The 25,276-nt window shown below is 42.2% G+C and overlaps 1 protein-coding gene across 5 annotated transcripts in view; it reads left to right on the top strand.

The window, feature by feature from the left end:
• The window catches only part of COL25A1 (collagen type XXV alpha 1 chain), a 414,275-nt gene that overhangs the window by 296,600 nt on the left and 92,399 nt on the right, over positions 1 to 25,276 (top strand). For all 5 annotated transcript variants that reach the window (XM_034772163.1, XM_034772162.1, XM_034772161.1 and 2 more), the window contains exons 10-11: positions 17,515 to 17,541; positions 20,747 to 20,791. In XM_034772163.1, coding sequence (XP_034628054.1) covers positions 17,515 to 17,541; positions 20,747 to 20,791 — 72 coding nt within the window. The remainder of the gene's footprint in view (positions 1 to 17,514; positions 17,542 to 20,746; positions 20,792 to 25,276) is intronic.

Here is a 25,276-nt window from a genome sequence, read left to right as displayed (position 1 = left end):
TGTCTTGGGTCTAATGCAGATAAAAGTTAAAAGTCAGTACGTGGAGGTAAATCTGAGTAAAAGGCCCAGGATATAACTAATTGTCATTTTTGTGTATCTGAAGAAAGAAACACTATGTCTTCTGAGACTGAGGGTATGTCTACACTACGAAATTAGTTCGAATTTATAGAAGCCGGTTTTATTGAAATCGGTTGTATACAGCCGATTGTGTATGTCCACACAATAAAATGCTCTAGGTGCTCTAGTCGGCAGACCGCGTCCACAGTATGAGGCTAGCGTCGACTTCCGGAGCATTGCACTATGGGTAGCTATCCCACAGCTATCCCACAGTTCCCGCAGTCTCTGCCGCCCCTTGGAATTCTGGGTTGAGATCCCAATGCCCGGATGATGCAAAACAGTGTCGCGGGCGGTTCTGGGTACATGTCGTCAGGCCCCTCCCTCCCCCGTCACAGCAACGGCAGACAATAGATTCGCGCCTTTTTATCTGGGTTACCTGGGTTACCTGTGCAGACAACATGGAGCCCGCTCAGCACAGCTGAGCTCACCATCACCATATGTCCTCTGGGTGCCGGCAGACGTGGGACTGCATTGCTACACAGCAGCAGCTGCTAACTGCCTTTTGGCGGTAGACGGTGCAGTAGACTGGTAGCCTTCATCGGCGATCTGGGTGCTGGCAGCCGTGGGGCTTGCCTTTTGGCAGTAAATGGTGTATTATGACTGTTAGCCGGCCTATTACAAGTCGGGTCATCGCACGTTAGCAGAGTCTTCCCTGAGCAGCAGCTCGTACAATAGGCCTGAAGACCATCGTCATACACCGCCCAGTATTTGCTGCCAAGCACCCAGAAAGATGCCGAGGGCTATCAGTCACGCTGCACCGTCGTCTTAAGATGTAAAAAATAGATTTTCTCTGTATTCATTTGCTTCCCCCTCCCTCCGTCAACAGGGTTTTCAGTTTAATCTTTGGGGGGGACCAGTCTGTGACAGTTGTTTGTGTCTCTCCCTGATGCACAGCCACCGTTCTTTATTTTAATTCCCTGTGCCTGTACGCCATGTCGTCACTCGGCCCCCCTCCCTCCTTCCCCTAGGCCGTCAGATACTACGTTTGCGCCACAGCTCGAGCCGAGAAGCGGTTCGCGCCTTTTCTTTGAATTCTGGGTTGAGATCCCAATGCCCGGATGATGCAAAACAGTGTCGCGGGCGGTTCTGGGTACATGTCGTCAGGCCCCTCCCCCCTCGTCACAGCAACGGCAGACAATAGATTCGCGCCTTTTTACCTGGGTTACCTGTGCAGACAACATACCACGGCAAGCATGGAGCCCGCTCAGCTCAGCTGAGCTCACCGTCACCATATGTCCTCTGGGTGCCGGCAGACGTGGGACTGCATTGCTACACAGCAGCAGCTGCTAACTGCCTTTTGGCGGTAGACGGTGTAGCATGAGTGATAGTCGTGGGGCTGGCAGCCGTAGTGCTGCATTGCACCAGCCCCTTGCAGGCGATGGTATATTATGACTGGTACCCGTCGTCGTCGTACTGGTATGGCTGTCAATCATGGCCACCTGGGCAGACATGCTACTGTTTCGATGATGACGGTTACCAGTCATAATATACTATTTTCTGCCAATTGCCCAATATTGTCTGCTAAGCACCCAGAAGAGGCCGAGGGCGATGCTGGGTGCTGGCGGACGTGGGGCTGGCAGACGTGGGGCTGCATTGCTACACAGCAGCAGCCCCTTGCCTTTTGGCAGATGATGGCATATTATGATTGGTACCCGTCATCGTCATACTGGTATGGCTGTCACTCATGCTGCAGCGTCGGCTGCCACCTTAAGATGTAAAAAATAGATTTGTTCTGTGTTCATTTGCTTCCCCTTCCTCCGTGAAATCAACGGCCTGCTAAGCCCAGGGTTTCCAGTTTAATCTTTGGGGGGACCATTCTGTGTGACAGTTGTTTGTGTTTCTCCCTGTTCCTGTACCTGTACGCCATGTCGTCACTCGGCCCTCCCTCCCTCCCGCCCTCCTTCTCCTGGTCCATCAGATACTACTTTCGCGCCTTTTTTCTGACCAGGCGCCATAGCTAGCACTGGGATCATGGAGCCCGCTCAGATCACCGCGGCAATTATGAGCACTATGAACACCACGCGCATTGTCCTGGAGTACATGCAGAGCCAGAACATGCCAAGGCGAAACCCGGACCAGGCGAGGAGGCGATTGCAGCGCGGCGACGAGAGTGATGAGGAAATTGACATGGCCATAGACCTCTCACAAGGCACAGGCCCCAGCAATGTGGAAATCATGGTGTTACTGGGGCAGGTTGATACCGTGGAACGCCGATTCTGGGCCCGGGAAACAAGCACAGACTGGTGGGACCGCATCGTGCTGCAGGTATGGGACGATTCCCAGTGGCTGCGAAACTTTCGCATGCGTAAGGGCACTTTCATGGAACTTTGTGACTTGCTTTCCCCTGCCCTGAAACGCCAGGATACCAAGATGAGAGCAGCCCTCACAGTTGAGAAGCGAGTGGCAATAGCCCTGTGGAAGCTTGCAACGCCAGACAGCTACCGGTCAGTCGGGAATCAATTTGGAGTGGGCAAATCTACTGTGGGGGCTGCTGTGATCCAATTTGCCAGGGCAATGAAAGACCTGGTGATAGCAAGGGTAGTGACTCTGGGCAACGTGCAGTCAATAGTGGATGGTTTTGCTGAAATGGGATTCCCAAACTGTGGCGGGGCCATAGACGGAACCCATATCCCTATCTTGTCACCGGAGCACCAAGCCACCGACTACATAAACCGCAAGGGGTACTTTTCAATGCTGCTGCAAGCCCTGGTGGATCACAAGGGACGTTTCACCAACATCAACGTGGGATGGCCGGGAAAGGTACATGATGCTCGCGTCTTCAGGAACTCTGCTCTGTTTCGAAAGCTGGAGGAAGGGACTTTCTTCCCGGACCAGAAAGTGACCATTGGGGATGTTGAAATGCCTATCGTGATCCTTGGGGACCCAGCCTACCCCTTAATGCCATGGCTCATGAAGCCATACACAGGCAGCCTGGACAGGAGTCAGGACCTGTTCAACTACAGGCTGAGCAAGTGCCGAATGGTGGTGGAATGTGCATTTGGACGTTTAAAAGCGCGCTGGCGCAGCTTACTGACTCGCTCAGACCTCAGCGAAAAGAATATCCCCATTGTTATTGCTGCTTGCTGTGCGCTCCACAATATCTGTGAGAGTAAGGGGGAGACATTTATGGCGGGGTGGGAGGTTGAGGCAACTCGCCTGGCCGCTGATTACGCGCAGCCAGACACCAGGGCGGTTAGAGGAGCACAGCAGGGCGCGGTGCGCATCAGAGAAGCTTTGAAAACGAGTTTTGTGACTGGCCAGGCTACTGTGTGAAACTTCTGTTTGTTTCTCCTTGATGAACCCTCCAACCCCCCCCCCGACCCGGTTCACTCTACTTCCCTGTAAACCAACCACCCCACCCCACCCTCCCCTCCCCTCCCGCTTGCAGAGGCAATAAAGTCATTGTTTTTTCACATTCATGCATTCTTTATTAGTTCCTTACAGAGGTAGGGGGATAATTGCCAAGGTAGCAGGGATGGGTGGGGGAGGAGGGATGGAAAAGGACACACTGCATTTTAAAACTTTAACTCTTATTGAAGCCCAGCCTTCTGATGCTTGGGCGATCATCTGGGGTGGAGTGACTGGGTGGACGGAGGCCCCCCCACCGTGTTCTTGGGCGTCTGGGTGACGAGGCTATGGAACTTGGGGAGGAGGGCTGTTGGTTACACAGGGGCTGTAGCGGCGGTCTCTGCTCCTGCTGCCTTTCCTGCAACTCAACCATACGCTCGAGCATATCACTTTGATGCTCCAGCAGACGGAGCATTGCCTCTTGCCGTCTGTCTGCAAGCTGACGCCACCTATCGTCTTCAGCCCGCCACCTCTCCTCTCGTTCATGTTGGACTTTTCTCATCTCCGACATTGACTGCCTCCACGCATTCTGCTGTGCTCTATCAGCGTGGGAGGACATCTGCAGCTCCGTGAACATCTCGTCCCTCGTCTTACGTTTTCTCTTTCTAATGTTCACGAGCCTCTGCGAAGGAGAAACATTTGCAGCTGGTGGAGGAGAAGGGAGAGGTGGTTAAAAAAGACACATTTTAGGGAACAATGGGTACACTCTTTCATTACAAGGTCGCATATTTCGGCTTGCAGGCAGCCATCGTAGGCCACAGTGTTTTGGCTTATTTAACCTTCTTAACATGCGGGAAAGGTTGCAAACAGCAGCGCATTTCCCATCTCAAGGATGAATTGGGTTGTCCATTTAAAATGGGGTTTCAATGTAAAAGGAGGGGGCTGCGGTTTCCCGGTTAACATGCGGCACAAACACAAGTAAACCACCCCCCACACACACACACACACGATTCTCTGGGATGATCACTTCACCCCTCCCCCCCACCGCGTGGTTAACAGCGGGGAACATTTCTGGTCCGAATAGCAGGAACGGGCGCCTCTGAATGTCCCCCTTAATAAAATCACCCCATTTCAACCAGGAGAGCTTTCTGGAGATGTCCCTGGAGGATTTCCGCTCCATCCCCATACACGTTAACAGACTTGCTTGCTTTTTTTTGTAATGTTTACAAATATTTACAAAGTTACACTCACCAGAGGTCTCCTGTGTGCCCTGAGGGTCTTGGGTGAGTTCGGGGGTTACTGGTTCCAGGTCCAGTGTCACAAACATATCCTGGCTGTTGGGGAAACCGGTTTCTCCGCTTCCTTGCTGCTGTGAGCTACCTACAGTACCTCCATCGTCATCTTCCTCGTTCCCCGAACCGTCTTCCCTGTGTGTTTCTCCAGTGAGAGAGTCATAGCACACGGTTGGGGTAGTGGTGGCTGCACCCCCTAGGATCGCATGCAGCTCCGCGTAGTAGCGGCAAGTTTGCGGCTCTGCCCCGGACCTTCCGTTTGCTTCTCTGGCTTTGTGGTAGGCTTGCCTTAGCTCCTTAATTTTCACGCGGCACTGCTGTGTGTCCCTGTTATGGCCTCGGTCCTTCATGGCCTTGGAGATCTTTTCTAATACTTTTCCATTTCTTTTACTGCTACGGAGTTCAGCTATCACTGCTTCATCTCCCCATATGGCGAGCAGATCTCGTACCTCCCGTTCGGTCCATGCTGGAGCTCTTTTGCGATCCTGGGAGGACTCCATGACGGTTACCTGTGCTGATGAGCTCTGCGTGGTCACCTGTGCTCTCCACGCTGGGCAAACAGGAAATGAAATTCAAACCTTCGCGGGTCTTTTCCTGTCTACCTGGTCAGTGCATCTGAGTTGAGAGCGCTGTCCAGAGCGGTCACAATGAAGCACTGTGGGATAGCTCCCGGAGGCCAATAACATCGAATTCCGTCCACACTACCCCAATTCCGACCCGCAAAGGCCGGTTTTATCGCTAATCCCCTCGTCGGAGGTGGTGTAAAGAAACCGGTTTAAAGGGCCCTTTAAGTCGAAAGAAAGGGCCTCGTTGTGTGGACGTGTCCAGGCTTAATTCGGTTTAACGCTGCTAAAGTCGACCTAAACCCGTAGTGTAGACCAGGCCTGAGGTAACCCTAATTCCCCCTTGAGTGTGTGTGGGGTAGGGAGAAGATTCAGGGGTGGGCTGAGTTGTAAAGTTAGACTAAAGTGAGTCAGCTCTGAATTATTGGTTAGCTGGTGTGTGGCTATTTACCTCCATACTGAACTAAGTAAAATGCCTGGTATGTGAGGGGGTGGGTGGATTGTGCCCCTTCCAACCGCCACACTTGAAGCCTGCTGCTTACTATCCATCCCTGTTGTCTGTGTTTTATTTGCCTGTGTGTCCTGACCAATATGTTGTACAATCTTTAATACCCAAGAAGTGGTCCCCATTATTTCCTTCTCATTTTCAGAACTGAGAATAAGAAATTGAATTGCTGATCATTTTGTACCAGGAGTTAGAATTTCTGGTTGCAATCTAATGAGTGCCTCATTTGTGGTTTGTGACAGGAAACCTCAACTCTGGCACTGAAATATTAATGTTCTTATACTATTTTTTATGAATACTTTGCCGTTTGCATTTGGAGTGTTTAAACACTTCTTAAAGCATTTTGTGTCAAGTTCAGCGGTATGTGCCAGCTGCTTTGTGCCACATCAGTGGCACAGAGCAGCTGGACACCTGGCTTTACAGTCAAGTAAGCCAAGCTTACAGCTGTTTTGCATCCCTAGAGTAGTGCAAAGCAGCCAGAGTGCACTGGTGGTAAATATGGACCTTTGCTTTTGGGATGAAAAAAAATTTTCATGCCACAATAATCCTCCCCAGTGCAAAACCACCCCAAGCTACATATAAAGTCTGTAGGATTAACAACTTTGCGTTTATCCATTTTCACTGGGCAATCCTTCTAGAAAACATGACCTACATGTTGTTGTTTTCAGATATGCAAAATAAGGGCCTGATCCTGGAGTCCTCTCTCATAAGAAACTGTCACCCTTGAAGAAGACTGCAGGATCGGACCCTGAATTCTCAAAGTGAAAGATCTTGAAACTGAAAACCTATTAATTTTCATATGGAGAAAAAGAAAATAATCTAACTCTATGAAATAAACTTAAAGGGGATGTCAAAACAGAGACTGTGAAGTGCTATTAGTTTAAAGTTTGGTGAAATCCTGAGGGGTAAATCGTCAGCTGATGTAAATTCCCATAGCTCCACTGACTTCAGGGCAGACTTCACTGAAATCAATGGAGCTGTGGGAATTTACACAAGTTTAATAATTTTGCTTTTATACATGTAGGATATAGACAAAGCTGTAATGCACCATTTGTGCCATTCTGGCAGTGTAGTCAATATAAATCCTGGATGAGGTTAGTTTAGAATTAAGTTGGCTACAATTTGCAACTTAAGAGCTAAAAGTTGGCAGTCAAATTTTCAGCCTATAAATCCTGAGGCAATTATTCCTTCCTCCAACACAAATCTACGTGGCTGTTTTGAGTTGCTAGTGCTAGTGCCAGTAAGAATGCCAGTCATTGGTTTTTCATCCTTTTTAATATGTTCCTATACATCAAGCCTCTGCATGTTTCAATTTGGCGTCTCATATGAAAATATAGCATGTGTTAGTATGCTTTTGTATGTTTTAAATATACCTCAAGGATCTCTAGCCTTTGTGAGTAAACTAGTTTTAGTTGTTTTTCAGAATGGATAATTGTCTCTCTATTTTGGAAGGAAAAAAACATGTAACTAGTTAAGATACTGAGGTGTTAGGCCAAATTTTCAAAGATCTGATCAACAGGTAAGCTATACAAAACATATGTGCACAAATTGTGTGTGTAAGCCAGTAAATGAGAAAATTAAATCAGTTTGCATGTGTAAATATGCAAATGAAGGGTTTTGTAGGAGCAACAGATGTACAAATATTTTGCATGGTTCATATGGCCCAAATTCTAAATGCTTAACAAATTATGCACTCTACAAATGCAGTACATTTTCAGTACATTAGTACAGAATAGTGTACAGTCATACGGATGTACTATAATATCTCCAGTGGAGTATTTAAGGGCTGTTCCGCAAATAATGAACATTTTGGGCTCTATCCAGCTGATATTTTCTATAGCTTTCCAAAATGAGAAAACTGCTGAAGATTAAAGGTGCTGGATGCCCAGCTGGCCAACTTAAGTCAGGTGGTCTCTGTCTACTGCAAAATTCCTTTCTCTCCCACCAAAAAAAAACAAAAATGCCCAAACCTGAGTGACAGCATGTTGCAAAAGAGGCATGTAACAGGCAAAATATACTTGCCTTAATTGCAATTTGTTCAGGCAGACAAATTCCCTATTCTTGTGAAAAATGTCATCATAACTTTAATGATCACAGATGATCAGTTTTTGGTGCTAATCTCATCCCAAAAATAGCACCTCCTATGGAATAGCATGTGTAGCATCAGACTGGAGTATTTGCTCTGTATTTACTCAGAGGATGAATGCTACTACTGAATTATCAGATCTGCTTTCTGCAGTACCAGGACTTTATCGGGAGGTTTTACTATCCTGAAGTGGCATTACTGGAGGCATCTAATCCTTTTAGTTCTAGCTTTTGTACTATTTATCACTGAGCTCCTTCAGTGCTATCAGTTAAAAAAAATCAGTTTGGGCATATTTCTTTCCTGTATGTCTTTCTTTCTATATCTACATGACCTATTCTGGAGGAGCAAGTTCATGAAAGAAGGAAAAGGCATGTCTCCTCACTTCCTCCTTCTGTTGATGCCTCCACCCATGCTCTCCTCTCGCCCCCCCCCGCCCCCACCACGTGTTTGACATCTTGCCCCTCCTGCTGGCGTCTTCCATCCCAATTCTTTAGTGTTCCATACTTTCCCCTTTCATCCCTAATCTACACTTACCAGTTCTCCTGTCCTCTGGCTGCTCAGCCCTGGCTCCTCCAGTTGGTGCTGTCCCTGCTTTTGCCCTTCCTTCAGTCAATGAAGGACTGAATTCACCCCAGTTCTTCCCTATGTGATCTGCCAGTAACTCACTCATTCTGTTATCCTCATGGACCAGCAAATCCAATGGAAGGCAGTTAACTAAGTATGATGTATGTTAACATTTAACTGATTCTGAAAGCATCTTTTAAAATACAATGGATATTTTTACTTTCTTTATCCACTTGGGACCCTGAGAATGAGTTAACAATATCTTTCTTTGTCAAACTAAAATTTTGAGCCATATACATGAAACCACAGCGGGACAATGGAGAATTTTTGTTGGTATTTTTTAAATTACTATTCATTTAAAAAAAGTTTTAGGAGAACAGTTTTGTCACATCACCCTTTACATTCGTAAATTACTCTCTTGTTCTAGAAATTTTGAGTTTTACTTTAATTCACAAACTGTGTGGCATAAACGGATGAAAATCTATGTACATAAACGTCAAAGGGAAGTTTTGCAAACATCGGGGAACCTAAACTGACCCAAAAAAGGAACCAAAGTTGAAATGTTGAAGTCATAATGCAAACCAAATTAAATGGTAAAATGTTATCATCACTGAGCCAGATCCTCAGCTGGTATAAACTAGCATTTCTCCACTGACTTTCTTGAAGCTATAGCAATTTACCTTAGCTCAGGATGTGACCCATAGTTTAGTTCCAAGAGTATATTGGTCAATTTTTAATTATCTCCTCTGTACTTGTGTTATTATCAAATAGAATGACACTTACATTTTCTGGGATGCCATAGCAACAGAGATCTGCTGAAGAAAAGCACTATATGAAAACTAATTAATTGCTGCTGTTGTTTTTTCCATCAGTGAAGACATATAGCACTGAGGCCACTACTTACTCAGAATTTATGTGAAGTTTCCTATCTGATAATTAGCTTGTTTCTTACTTAGCTATTGTTTTATCCAGTTGACTTCACCAGTACTAAAGCCAAATGCAGTTAAACATAAATACATGCTATAAGAATGAATTACCACTGCATGGGGCAAGTCTCCTTTTGGAGCCATACAGGACCATATTTTCAAAACTTCTTCATGTGCTCATTGTGCATACAAAACAGGATCAGTGAAATCCGGGCTCCAGTGAAGATAATGACAAAACCTTCATTGACTATGCAGCCTAGATTTCACCCCTTATATAAGATTAGAGCTTTACACTGTCCCCTGGTTCAGATTTCTATTTCAATTTTTCTGCCCTCAGGCTGGCAGGGGCTGGAAGTTTTGTAGGGCGAGCATACAGGGAGCAACAAAATGTGTACTGTCTCTTTAAAGGAGCAGCAAATTTGTGAGGTTTTGCAAGTGTTCCAGTGAGTGGGACTGGACACTGCAGGGGAGACGGTTTGGGGAAAACTCAGGGCTGGAAGGGCTCTTGGTGTCACCTTGCAAGTAATAACTAGGCTGTGAGCCAGCTGCTGCTGGTATCAGGGCCCTGAGCCAAAGCTGCACAGCATAGAGTCACCAAGGGTTACAGGGCAGACAGTGACACAGCCACTTACTGGTCTGGGTTGAAACCTCAAGCATCACACAACATGCAAGTAGGTAACGGAGGAGTTTTTTAAAGTCACAGTATCACACTTTGATATAATTATTTATTGCCATTGAGAGGTGTTTTACTTCATTATGTTTTAAAAGCATCTAATGTAAATATGCTTCAATAAGCAAAAGCACTCAAGTGTCCTTTACTTTTTCATTACGTTTTCTCATTTGGCATTTACATTCGCTATCCATGAAATTTGATATCTTGTAAAACAAATCATCTGTGCTATACCAGACATACAAATAAAAATGGTCAGAGTTCATATTTCTTACATTTCCTTGAACATTAAACATCTAGGTAATTTGAAATTGGATACAAAAACACCTTGAGTGATTCTTCCTAAAATATTACAATCTGAAATTACTTACTTTTGAACTACATTGTAATATTTACAGAACAGATTTATATATTTCCTCCTCACTATAACACTTTTTCCTGCTCTGTAACTTGCTAAAACACACATAGTTAACAGACTGTGCTTAAAAATATTAGGACAATATAATGATTATACTGTTCTTTCCCCCACTTTTTCATTTTAACAGGAGAGTTGGCTGTGTAAGGCAGTTCAGAAGAAAATCCTGGTCCCACTGAAGTCTATAGTTTTGCCATTGACTTCAGTAGCACCAGGATTTTACTCCCGGTGTTTACTAACCAGGGAACACCCAAGTATCAAATCATCGGACACACCTCCATTGGTTCATCTTTGCTGTTCTCAACCCTAAGGAGACATAACTCCAGAGACCAATTAAATTCACAAAGTAGTGATTAAAGCCAATCTGGAAGTCTTCTGGCTTTTACATGCACACTCACACAAACCTGTTGGGTCACCTTATCCCAGGATATCCCATTTTCCACTGGCATCAGATGGATGCATGTGCAATATGTTGTACACACACTTAGGCTACGTCTTCACTACCTGCCTGAATTGACGGGTAGAAATCGATCTCTCAGGGATCGAATTATCGCGTCTCGTTGGGACGCGACAGTCGATCCCCGAATCGACGCTTGTACTCCTCCACCACAGGTAGGAGTAAGCACTGTTGACGGGGGAGCCGCGGAGGTTGATTTGCCGCCATCCTCACAGCAGGGTAAGTCGGCTCGGATACGTCGAATTCAGCTACGCTATTTGCGTAGCTGAATTTGCGTATCTTAAATCGACACCCTCCTCCCCCTTAGAGAAGACGTAGCCTTAGAATCAGCTGGAGCAATCGATTACACAATTAGCAATATGAGAGTCTTGTGAACTACAGCCTCCCTCCAGCCTCTCATTCAGAACATATGTGCCAGTGGTTAGACTCCAGAAGACATTCTCAAACCTGTCTTCCATCCCTGGTAATGCTCTGTGTTACCTTCTGAGATATTAGCTAGCTAATTTACTCACTGTGTATCTTAAGATATTATACTGTTTAAAGAAGAAGCTTTACAAAGATTTTTATGGCCTCTGATTAGCAGAAGCTACACTTTTATTTTTATTGTATTTTAGCATTTTTCAGCTCCCTATTTTGTGCAGGCATTACAGCCAAGGTATTGAAAACTGACTGCTTCAGGTTAGCCTTCCCAGTCCACATTAGAATTTAAATAAAAGTGGCGTACTCTTCAAATGTGCTGAGCACCTGCAGCACCCATTGACTTAGTGGGATTTCAGGGAGCTCAATGTTTCTCAGAATCAGGCCACTTTAATTTAGGTTATGAAACATGGATTTAGGAGCCTAACTTCAGGTATCAGGTTTGAAAATTTTGGCCCAAGTCTCACAACAGGTCATTAAAATAGATAAGTATTATCATCCCAATTTGCACAGGGGATTGAGGCACAAAGAGATTAGTAGATTTAGATAAGCTACATGAGCATCTTCAGTATTAGTGGAAATAGAAATTAGGTTTAGGTCACTTGTCCCCAAGCCCTGTTCCTTAACTACAATAACATCCTTTCTGCTGCTAATGGTGATAGTGACAGTAGGCCAGATGCTACTCTATGCTAGACATGAGGAAAGTAGCAAAGTAATGTAGATTGGGCCTTACCCTAGTATGTGTTTCACCTGTCTCCATACACTGCAAAGGCTCCTGGGCTTGGGCGAAAGGTAGAACTGAGATGGGGAAGAGGAGAAGGTGCTCAGGCAGCATATGCCTTTCAAGTTCAGCCAGAAATTCAATAAATAGCTACCCAGATATTATCCTGGTTGAATGTGCAGCTGCAAAGCACCGCTGAGAAGGGTTTCATTGCAGCCACTAGCAGGGACCAGAACGTGGCTCCTGCGGGAGCTGTGCTATGGAAGGAAAAGACTTAGAATGCTGTTTGGAAAACTGAGCCTCTCTGCAGATGCTTCTGGAGCTATCCCAAGAGCTAAAAGGGGTCCAGTCCATCAGGTGGGCAACACAGCCCTCTCCCAATTCCAGGGAAAAAATGGGAAAATACTATACATTTTACATTCCGTTTCCTAGTTCCTAGTTTAGCATGTAGGGTAGCAAGTGCTCCCAATTACAGTCCTAATAAGAAAAAGTAATTAAAATCATTTCCCCCCTGGATATTTTACTTATGTGCTTATATACATATATTAGAGAGACAAGGTTGGATAGGTAATATCTTTTATTGGACCAACTTCTTCAGCTCTGTGTAGTTCAAAATCTTGTATCTTTCACCAACAGAAATTGGCCCGATAAAAGATATTGCCTCACCCACCTTGTCTTTCTAATATCCTGGGACCAACCTGGCTAAAAGAACACTGCAAATATATATATGTATCAATCCTATATTATTCTAAAAGGGAAGGCTTCCAACATGCTTTGTTAGAAATTGTAGACAACTCATTAAAAATAGAATCTAAGGGAAGTACAGAACATGCTAAAATTTTGGTATTTAACTAAGTTCTCTCCTTTGGTATATAAATGGCTACATTTCCATTGTTCTACCTAGGAGACCACTGGAAGGTGGGTGGGGGAGGAATCATCAGTGGATCAGTTGCACAAAGTTTCCACATAGCTTTGAGTGCCAGATCTTCCCCAGTCCCAATGCCACAGGGCAATCCGTCAAAGGAATACTGCTCCCATTTAACTGAGCTCAGCAGTTTGGAAGTTCACAGGGTAAGAAGCGCCAAAGAGTCCTGGGGCACCTTATAGACTAACAGAAGTATTGGAGCATAAGCTTTCATGGGTGAATACCCACTTCGTCAGATGCAGGGTAAGAAGCACTTGTCACCCTGAATAAATTGTGAGAGTAAAACTTTTGGGTAAGTTTTTAATTACAACTGGCATTTCTGAGTTTAGTGCTGGAGGCAGCCATCTTGCTGAAGAGTGATATAATCTTTGACTCAAGTAGTGTAAGAGCTCAATGGAAGAGACAGGAAAACAATTTCCAACCTGGTTTAATACAGGTTTGGGTTTAAGCGCCATAAAGAGAACACTAATCATGACATAAAATACTTAATTTTAAAATATCATCCACTATTTTCTTTGCACAACTGTTAATCCATTTAAAAAGCACTTTAGGAAGTATTTTACCATCTCTTCCACTGGGTTTGCATGCATTTAGACTTTATCTGAGCTAGGGTTTTCTTTCAATTGCTATTTCAATTCAGATTTCTTTCAATTGCCACTACAAGTTCAGTTCCATCTGATAGCAATGTCAGGAGCTCTATTGTGAAAATCACCAATGGAATTAGACACAATACTTAAAACCACCTGCCTGTAGCCCTGTCTATACTAGAGCTCCAACTACTACTGCCCCTGGTGGAGCTGGAGTGATGATAGCAATGGTGGGAAATGGTGGGAAAACGCCTAGTTTGGCACAGCCACAGGGTCACAGATTACATCACTTTTCAGCAGAGTAGAAGCCTCTGGCACTAGACACAGAAATGCCCCAAATATAATTAATAAATTCACATTTCACAGTTTATTCCTGGAGATAGCAATAATATATTAATGATATTAACTTCTATTTAAATAGTCACTTTCTGCTGAAGGATCCCATATGGCTCTTCAATACCACAGTGAGAGATACCTTAGAAGAAACATAGAGAGATACCACTTCTAAAAGTATGTACATAGAGCACCACTGAAATGCAGCTACGTTTGTGATGGAGGTCAGCAAAGAACAGGAGCACCACAGTTGGGGGAGGGCAAATTTTGCCAGAGATCCCCTGCTAAACCCTTGCTATAACAGTACCGTGGGTTTTTTAAGCTGTCATCCAAATTTTTTTTTTCACCCTTCCAATCTGGAACTAAGGGTTCTTGGTACAGGCTTCCTTTAAAGAACTCATTGTTACGATGCTATTGTTTTCATTTTGGAGGTGTATGAGGCACTATACTGCATGTCTCAAGGTTTATACGGGTGCTATTTTTGATAGCATGGTCAATGTAACAGTGTTTTTGATGGCCTTATTCCATTTTACCCCATGTACCTGGATCAGTCTACCTCGTCTTGTGTACCAAGTGACCTTACTATCCTTTTTCAGACCCCTAATCAAAATTCAGGTCTTCAGTCTAGCTAATGCCTGCTCTGATGCTACCTTCCGCTATACTAATGCTTAAGCATTTAGGGCTCTATCAGACCTTCGGGCCACTCTCCTGCATTACAGCTATACTGTCTGAGTGGGAGCTCCAGTATGCTTGGTGTGGCAATTGCTGTTCCCCCAACGGGGTGCACTGCAATGTGTGCTCTTTTCTGTGGTTAGCCAGCTCTGCTGGCCAGTACAGAGGGAGGTAGTGCCATGGCTCCAATACACCGAAGTCAGTGCAAAACTGCCATTGGTCTCAATAGAATGGTTAAGAGCCCTACATTGTAACTGTATTTCTTCAGGGCACACACTTTGTATATAAAGTGCCTCACACATCACAGTCATTATATAAACAATAATAATAATGTTCAAACTGGAAAAAATATGGTGTGCTCCCACTATTCCACAGTTTATCCTTTTTTATCAGCTATTAGGAGTAATGGGATGATGTAACCACCCACAGTACACCTCTCTATTTGAGTTACTTGATCCCAGTTATCAGAGGATGCTAACAGTTATCAAGTATGCCTGATACAGGAGAAGTGCAAGGAGCCCTTTTGCTCACTAGCACAGCTATGTGGAAAGCTGTAGCATTGCTGTAAGTAGCACAAGGGGAATCTGATAAGGGTGAGGGATTCGTCTGAGAGTTTCTAAATTAATGGGTGTCGTGGTGACTGGCACTAGAAAAGGTTTCTCTCCTTTTTCAATCTGGGAGAGAGAGAGAGAAATACACCTTATAAATTATCACCGTATGTTTTTATGCCGCTGACCGCTTACCCAATGTACTGCACTCAACTGGACACACACACACTATCAACATCCTACTATTTTTTCAACTTCACCTTGAAATTTCTTGCACTTTGGTGCCACCCACGATTAACAATCAAGAAACATGCATTCCTTCTTTCCCACATCCAGCATTTCCCCCCTCTCGGCCACCAACAGACCTTATAACCAAACGCCAACCACTTAATGGAAATAAGAGCTGACTTACTCTACAGTTTCTTGAAATCTGTGGCCTGGAAGGACTTCTCCTCCAGCCTAGTAAACCAGATAGCAGTTCCGGCCACTGTCCTGATACTCCCCAGTGCTGAGCATACTCAATTCCCACTGAAGATTGGAAGCTGAAAGCACTCAGCACCTCAAAAGTGGCTTTCCGCATCTCACAAGATCAGGCACTGAAGTCAACAGAAAGGAGGATGCTCAGAATATTGCACAATCAGTCCCTAATATTGCTCCCATTGATGCCAATGGCAAAACCCACATAGTCTTCAGTGGGGCAGGATTGGAACCTAAATAATGAGCTATCCTTATTCATGAGAAATCCAATCCAGCAATGAATTAGTCCAGGGAATTAGTGCCTGAAAGTGATAGGGTTTCTGATGGTGAAACAGGAGAACATTCTATTTCTGTATGAGGCCTTTAAGTGAAAGCTTCAGCCAAAGGCACTAACCTAAAGTTTTCAAACTTGGATGCCCAAAGTTAGTCACATAAATCCACATGTAAAACCTACATAACTCCATGCCTACTGGCAATTTTAGGACTCATAATTCACCACCGTTGGAGCTCATCCATGCTAGCAATGGTGATGGCTGTGGTCATCCAATATCTATGGGGATGAACAGTTGAAAAGTGCAGAAGGTTATCGTGGCAGGGAGAGTGTGTTGAACAGAGCACATTCTGCACCATGGACGTTCCCATGGCCTCTATCTCCACTGGCCAGTGATGGGGTAAAGATCACACTTCACTCTCTTGAGATATGTTGTAATGGCTGTTCTTCCACTGTGTGCCAGGAAACTCCAGGAGGCATTGTGTCCCTTGGCAACCTCTGCCCTGCCTTCACAGCATATGCCTATAAAGCAAAATTCATCCCTATATTTCAGAGCAGCATTTTCATTGTGCAAGCTGAGTGTCTAAACAACTCCAGTTCTGATACTGCTCCCCTTTTAAACTTGGGGCAAGTCACAAAGGGCTGGATTCTGTGTTCTCCTCCGTTTGCTTTGTGTCACTCAGGCAGCACAGAGACAATGGACATACCAGACTAGTAAAGAATTTCCCCTGCATTTGGATCTCTTCATGGGTATAAGGCTGGAAGAGGTGGCAGAACCAGCTTCTGCAACAGCTGTCCCCACCTCCCCTGGGCCATTGCCTGGGAAGAGGGATACAGGAAGGAGTTGTGTTGGAGCTGGTCTGACTTCCTCCAGGACCAACTGACATGGATCTAGGAGCTGCACGATTTCCCTGCTGCCTCTCCTCTGCAGCCAAGCTCCATTTGGGTGGAATGGAGAATCCAGGCCATTGAAGTCCCATTGAAATCAACGGGACTTGAGCATATGTTTAATGTTAAGCAGATGTTTAAGTGCTTTTTTTAAGACAACAGCCCATTAACCTCTCTGATCATCTGTAAAATAGGGATAATAATGCTTCCCTACTTCTCAAGGGTGGTGTTAAGAATAATTGGTTAATGTTTTTAAACTGTGTTGAAGAATAAAAGCACTGTAAAAGTCCCACAAATGCTATGCCGATTTGCTCAGCTACTGGCCCTAGACTAAGAGAGGTGTGTGTTGGCAGGAGGGGGAGTTTATGTACCTTTTTTCCCAAAAAATATCCATTGCTTAAATCTATCCCTTACACTGGCAAGCAAATATGTGATGTAGGTATTTAATTGTGGAGGCACACTATTTCTTAGCTGATATCAGAAGCATAAAAGCCTTAGTTTCTAAATGCTGACACATTTGCAACTATAAGAAGAAACAGACAGAATGGAATATAAAAGATTAAAAAGGGGAAAATCTGAATTTTTCAGTGTGTAGTTAATGCTATTCCAAAAGAGAGGAGAAAAGATCCATTGTACATTTCCAGCAGAAAGTTTTACTTTTCCTTGATGTCCAAAACATTAGCTGGTTTCAGTCCAACATAAGAATGCTTACACAATAGGGCATTTTTAATTGGTCATTTAAGCTTAAATTGGCTACATTATTATGCTAATTACATTATTTTCCCTTTTCAGGGGCCTCAGGGACCTCCAGGACAAAAGGTATAGTATAAACAACAATACTGTGAAAGTGATTATACTTCCTAGTGCCAAATTGCAAGCAGGAGAGGTGAATGGAATTAGCTACTGTACACCATGTACACCACACTGAAGTAGTTAGTTTAGTCTGTGAATTTTGTTTTCCGAAAATACAACTACATAATGTGAGACACAAGATTTCTAATTTTGCCCATTATAGGAAATTCAGGCAATGCAGAGCAGACTGTTTTCAATCTGTCTGCTGAACTTGCAGGTTAAAAGGTCACTATAATTTTCTTTATTCAAGTACTGTATAACTATGAAACCAAACTTAAAACACTGTGAAAGGTGGGGGATTAAGTTTCAAATTGAATGCATGTCTTTACTCAAGTAGATCAGTGCCATATGACCAAAAAAATGACCAGAAGAAATAAAGGATGTAGGTGTTGCTGATAAATGGTGTTTGGTTGGCTGTATTCAGGTGGCCTGCCGGTGTCTTCCTATTTCTATGGTAACCTGACAACTGACTTCCTGTGAATGCTTTCAGCATTATTTAGACTCATCAGAACTGACTGCTGCAGTTTGATGGAATGAACCAAGGATTTATGGGATTGAACCATTAGAAAACTACTAAATATATCAGTAATAAAAACTAGTAGATGGCACTTTGCCAGTGTGTGACCCAATTATCATGAAGGCCAAATTGTTTGAAAAGTGATTGCAGAAGGTAAACAATATAGTCAAATATGTTTAATAAAAATCATTTAATGATTTAAAATCATCTAGAGAAAACCTAAAAATATAGTTATCCTTCACAGGTGGGAATGATATTATCATCTGTTTTTCAGTCTTTGAGACTGTCACAGGCACAGCATTCTTTGAAATGTGGGTTGTTTGGCATCAGTTAAAACAAAACATTTCAAACAAAAGAAGGTAAAAGCTACGAAGATGTAACGGCTTGATCCTGCACCATTCAAGTCAATGGGAGTTTTCCCACTGACATGAATAGGAGCAAGATCAAGCCCTAGGACTAAGGAGAGGAGCGTTGTATGCTTAGCAATATACCTTCTGATAGACACTGTGTGAAATTGTAAAGCTGCCCTACTCCCCATGTTGCATTTTAAAACTACTCTTTCAGACTTGGGAGGTACTTTAATAGCCTGCTTAACATCAGCAAAACCTCTTTTTTGGGGGTTGGGGGAGGGATGTTAGAAAATCTGAAATCCCTTTGCGTGATTAAGCATATGCTAATTTTAAACCTGTTTTATTTATGCATGTTAGCATCTTATAATATAAGAAAAATCAGCAGATATCAATAAGGGAACAGTCCATATTGAAAAAAACAGTTTATCAAGAGCCTGATGGCTTACCTCCCTTCTGAGCCTGTGCGCTGCCCTCTGTCTTTTGGGAGGAACAGCAAGAATAAGTGAGCGTTCACTAGTTCCTGGTTAGCATTCATGGGCTGCTTGCATCAAGCAACAACAGGGCTGGTACAGACAATGCTACCAACTCTGCATCCTTAGGGGGCCTCCAGGTCCTAAAGGCTTCCCCAGCAGGGAAAGGGTGAAATGCTAGTTTGATATCTCTTGCTAAGGTTACAGTGCCACGTTGTATGGAATACAAACAATTTCTGACTGACTCACAGCTCTATGGAGACTAGAGCTGGAGCCTTCTGAGAGTTCAGGATGTCTCCCTTTATTGTGGCCCATTCTGGGACACATGACACATTTCCTCCTTTTCCTATTTAGCAGGAATTTTCCATCCATTATTCTCCTAACCCAATCCGTCCACAAATGCAGGCATCAGTACTGGACACATTCCCTAATGACTTCTGTGTCCCCTGACTTCTCTCACTGGACTGAACCTTCTAACTCAGGGGTCAGCAACCTTTCAGAGATGGTGTGCCAAGTCTTCATTTATTCTAATGAAGGTTTAAGGTTTCGCGTGCCAGTAATACATTTTAACATTTTTAGAAGGTCTCTTTCTACAAGTCTATAATATATAACTAACCTATTGTTGTATGTAAAATAAATAAGGTTTTTAAAATGTTTAAGAAGCTTCATTTAAAATAAAATTAAAATGCAGAGCCCCCCCCGGACTGGTGGCCAGGACCCAGGCTATGTGAGTGCCACTGAAAATCAGCTCGTGTGCATTAGGTTGCCTACCCCTGTTCTCACTGGTGTACATAGCTGAATGGAGGGGAGAGGGTCCCGCACCGATTCTTTGGTCTTGCAGAAAGTGGACCCAAATGAATGGCTTTGCAGGTGGCTCTAGATTTGTTTAAAAGAGGCCTAGGCAACAGTACACCCCGCCATTGGCAATTCCCTTCCCTTTAGAACAAACTAGCCTGTTTAAAGAGGCTCAGACACTTGTGATCTAAGCTGAGGATGTGTTTATGAATGAAAGATAAATGGATGGTTTCAATTTACTTTTTCACTGAAACTTACTGTTTAAAAAAAACCCGCTATGTCAGCACATACTGTACTGCTGCTTTCCTCACCTTCTGAATTGTCACTGAAAATTCATGATAGTTGTACAAGTTAGTCCAAAAAGACAATGCATCATAAAGAAGTTTGAATTTGTGCTAAGACTTTATAAAAAAGATCCCTCCAAAGTTATATTTCCATGCCGATTTCTTTTAAATTCTTTCTTCACGTCTGCTTCTTGTTTGATCTATAGTGGTTTTTAAAGTTTTGATTGTAGTAAGTTTAAAGCAGTTTAAAAGGGTGGCTATCGTTTGCAGTGCCAGACAGAATTATTCCATCGTATCCCTTAAAAGTACCAAAGATAGATCAGTGCTACCAGTTGGTAGCTTTGGAACATGGTTCCCGATATGAATATTTTTGATCACACAGGTCCAAACACTAAATGTAGGGGGCTCAGTCTTCCAAATTCATGCAGAGTGGTTAGTGGAATTGAATTATAATTCTTTAGTTTGTACTGAAGGTTTCAGAACATCACAATATAATCAGCCATTTGAATTTGGTTAATGAAGTAGGACATCAAGTAGTGCAATAATTATAACACTAGGACACTTCTGATTAGTGCAGAAGGTCAAGTGGGAAGAGCGCTTACCATTAACAAACAATGATTATTTTAAAAAACATTTTGCACTTATGGCAAGCATGTGTTCAGCATAATTCTTTAAAGTATTGGGTTTAGAGCTGACATGTTTTATGATTTGTTTGTCTGTTAAATTTGCTAAACCCAAGTCTATGGTTCCCACCAGGGTTCTGTTGGAGTGCCTGGTGTTCCAGGAATAGATGGACATATGGTGAGTACAATATGAAACTTTTTAGCCTTCTTTTTCAGTGCTGAAAATGCTATTTACTTGTGTTTCTAAAGCCAGTCAGAGTTTTTCTACATGAAAGAATTGCACTGATATAACCAAAGATGTGATTTTTAATGGATTTTGTTAACTTGCTGCCAAAGACTCTGTTGACACTCTTATTTTTGTTTGAGGGACTTTTTCTGGTTTAGCTTAAGGCAACTGGAGACAGGTTTAAGTGAAACTGAAACAAGCCACTGTGAAACTGGATTAAGAGTGTTCACACAGAGGTTTGTTTCACTTTAACTAAATCAGTTTTAAAGTTATACACCAGTATAACTTAAATGGAAATGCCTCATGTAGACAAATAGTGACTGAGTATGTCTCATTAGAAATAATTTTTAATTTCCCAATTCACACAATGAAACTTTAGTTTTCTGAACTCCCAGGGAGAGTCATGAAATATAACAGAATCAATGATTGGCTATAAAAATACTCATAAATCAGGTAAGCAAAGATAGCTAGACAAAGATTCTATCAAAATGATAACACTATTGTTGCAAAAATAGATGTTGAGGTAAATACGTACAATGTTATTGTTAGTTTTAAATTGAAGATTGTTTTGCAGGGTTTATTTTGGGTTTGTGTTTTATATATAGACAAATACTGCAGTCCCCACTCATATGTTACTCAGACAAAATTCCCATTGAAGTATGTGGGAGTTTTGCTTGAATAAAGAGTAAATAAAGATTGTGGGATCTGGCCCTTAAATGGAAAGGACTAGATAAAGCTTTTAATCTGAAATGAATACAGTCCTGTTGGTATTATGAGAATATGTAGTTTTAAAGTCTCTTTACAATTAAATTAAGACAACAAATAGCCTTAAATTACTATGTACACAGAAAAAAAAAAACCTTTATAGCTTTTTGTTGGGCCCAGTCCTGCAGAGAGCAATTTTACTCCCATGAGTACATCCATTCAAGGTAATGGGACTACTCATGTGAGTAAAGTGACTCATGCTTCAGTTTTTTGAGGGTCAGACCTTCAGTGAGCTAGGCCCTCCACCTGCGAGACACCTATGAAATCTGAATCCAGAAACAAACTTCTTCTTTCACCGATACACAAGAGACAGTTGTATTTGGCTCTTTCTATAGATCATGCCAAGCTCTGCAGCTAGGTTCAGGGAGAGATAAATGGAAGTTTATCAGATGGAAGTTTATAACTTTACACAATGTATCTACAAAAAAAGAAAAACACAAAAGATTTTTTGCAATTTCTTTTTTCTTTCTCATGGCTTAATGCCTTGCTATAAAGAACCATGTCTTCTCTGCTGTTTTTACAGTGCTTAGCTCATTGTTGTGCTACTAGCAATAAATAATGAATAATAAAATAGATTAGAAATGTAGGGGGAACATAAACTTAGATTCGCTGTGGAAAAATGCAAACTAATCCATCTGGGGGTAAAATAATCCCCAAAACAATCATTCAGTTGGGAGGGGAGGAGGGATTTATCTTTGGTGGCTAGTGAAATCAATTTGGTAGTCTTAATCTTTTAGTTCCATCACCAAACTGACTCACAATTCGGCATGACTGATGGTCTCTGCTTACAAGAGAGGCCTCTGACTAAAACAGCAGGGGTGTTTCACATCAGCACTAAGGTCTGTTGGCTGTGCTGGGTGGGGAAGTTTACATAATATGTCTGGCCCGGCTCTAGACAGTACTATGCATCTGTTCTTCTCATGAACACTTACTTTCCTACCTCAAACTTCAAAAACACTTGCAGGGAATACCAAAAGGAAAAAATATAATTGATTCACTGTGTTCGGATGACAAACCATTGTATATAAACATGGTATTATGCATACAAAAAAGCCCTAAAGCATAACTCCAAAGTTTTTGATCATTTATTTTTGAGTTTTTCGTAACAAAAAAAGTACAGCATTTTAACATTATAATTTGCAGTTCTGTATCTATATAATTTGATGATAATAGTTAATATTTAATAGTAATTTCATTTTATTGCTAGTAAAACATGAACCTAATTTTGCTATAATATCTGAGGAAGACCAAAAAAAATAATAGTGTTGTCTGTTGTAAGACTGCAAAGGAGAAAATATTTTGGAATCAGCATATGTGAGATCTAAGAAATGTTAAAACATCATCAACCAAATTTTTCATGGGGTCTCAGATTTAGCATCTGCATTTTTGTGACTGTGCTTAGTTGAGAGAACGATTTTGCAGGCACAATCACTTATGGGCACAAACAGTAAAGTGTAGACGCTAATTACCAGTACATTATTTGTAAGTTCAAGTGAGGTTTGTGACCATGTAGTCTGCCTCCTAAATGTTATCAGGTGTGTCCACCAAAGTGTGGGTGCAAAATTAGTAACATCATCTTTGAAAACTTGGCCTACTCAGTTGTAAAGGAAGGACAAGATTAATTCCAGGCAATTGAACTATATTTGATTGATGATTCACTTCCTATAAAAAAATTATGTTTAGGGGCTGGAGGACACAAATTTACTCAAGCAAATAGTTTTTACTCATATGAGTAGACACATTGATTTCAATTGGACTACTCACATGAGTGAGGATTTGCCGGATTGTGGCCAATATTTTTTTAAAGAAAATCCATTGGAGAAACCAGTATCTACTTTCATTGCAGGTACAAATAAATGATTCTGTGATCTCATCATTTGTAAATCTACCTTCTGAAAGTCACTTGTATGGTGTGCTGTTCATATTTTACAAAGGAAAAAATAAATATGCAGTTTCCATAGGAAAAAAAGGAAAAAATGTTACAGATTCTTACATGCCATTCATCAAATTTAAATTGTGCTTCAAAGATAGATCCTGACATTTTCTATTTATAGTTTTATGTTCTGATGTCCTTCAATAGTTATGGCATTTTCAAATGTTTTTCTCTGTATAACTTGAAGACATTCTTAAATGGTTATACATTTCCTATAAAGGTGTCAGCACATTTTCATTCAGGTTGAAAACTTTACTTTTGGCCTGGAAGAAATTATGTGCACTAAACTAAGAAACTAAATCCTAGAGCAAAGCTATAGAGATCTAAAATAAAAATGTAGTCAAAATTCTTTTCATTACACCACAATTGTTTTTCAAGGTCCTGGACTATATGTAATATTTTATTGTGAAAGAAAATGAATTACTTTAATGTAGCACAAATGTGACAAAGCAGGCATGTTGCAATTCTTTTCAGTAAATGACAATACATTCCATTTGTTTACAAATAAATGAAAAAAGAATATTGAAAAGCTAAACTAAAATAATATTGTATAATATATGAAGAGGCATATAATATACTGTACAATACACCATGCAGTATATGCCTGTTCCTGCCAGTGAACTGTGCAAGTGGATCCCTGTGCTCATATTTGGGTGCCAAAAGGTTAAATCTTTCCGATAACATGCAAAGCCATAGTTCCATTTTATGCAGGAGATACGGTTGAAAAAGACTGGAATAATAACTTTAGTGTCTGGCTTAATTTTTCCATTGTCCATTGTAGGTTTCTCTTACTCTGTAGTCTCAAACTAGAGAGAGACTCCTTTGAGAAATGAATGTTTATGCTCAAGGAGCTAGTCTTCATGAATTAAAGTTGGAGTTTGTTGTGGGCTGCTGGCTGGTGATTCTGGCAGCGTTCTTATGGATTTACTGTGATTTTCAGAATATTGAACCAGCCTCAAATATGTGATGCAAATCATCTCCCTTGAAGACATATGGGTAAAAGGTTTAGAAAAGCCTTAGAGCCACGATAGCCTTTTAATGAGTGAACTCCCTCCATCTAATGATGTATTGGACTAGAATGCAAGAGGCATTAACAGGGTTAATATTTTCTTTCTTAGGCTCCAATTCAGGAAAGTATCTCTGTTCAGGAAAGCACTTAAGCATGTGCTTAACTTTAAGCATGCACTTAAGGCCCACTGACTTAAAGTTAAGCATGTACTCAAATGCTTTCTTCGGTTTTACTCCCCCTTCAGAAATAATCACTCACCTTGAGGAAATTTTGTAAGGTTGCCGTTATCCATAGCAACACCCCCAGCAGCTGCAAGTCCACAATGAAATTAAATTTTCTTTTAATGCAAGCAGTTTAATGTACAACTAAGCCAGGGGTTCTCAAACTGGGGGTTTGGACCCCTCAGGGGGTTGCAAGGTTATTACCGGGGGTCGTGAGCAGTCAGCCTCCACCCCAAACCCCGCTTTGCCTTCTGCATTTATAACGATGTTAAATATATTAAAAAGTGTTTTTAATTTATAAGGGGGGGTCGCACTCAGAGGCTTGCTATGTGAAAAGGGGTCACCAGTACAAAAGTTTGAGAACCACTGAGCTAAGCAATCTCAGTCATAGAAGGTTTTTCTATATTCTTCCTTTTTTTTTCATCCGTCCTTTAATTGGAATAGTGGAATATGGGAAACAGTTAATGCTTATGACCAATAGGTCTGGCATGGGCTACATAGCAATGCAG

This window comes from Trachemys scripta, chromosome 5, assembly GCF_013100865.1.
Source record: "Trachemys scripta elegans isolate TJP31775 chromosome 5, CAS_Tse_1.0, whole genome shotgun sequence".
Taxonomy (NCBI): Eukaryota; Metazoa; Chordata; order Testudines; family Emydidae; genus Trachemys; species Trachemys scripta.
This window is presented reverse-complemented; position numbering and strand designations above follow the sequence as displayed.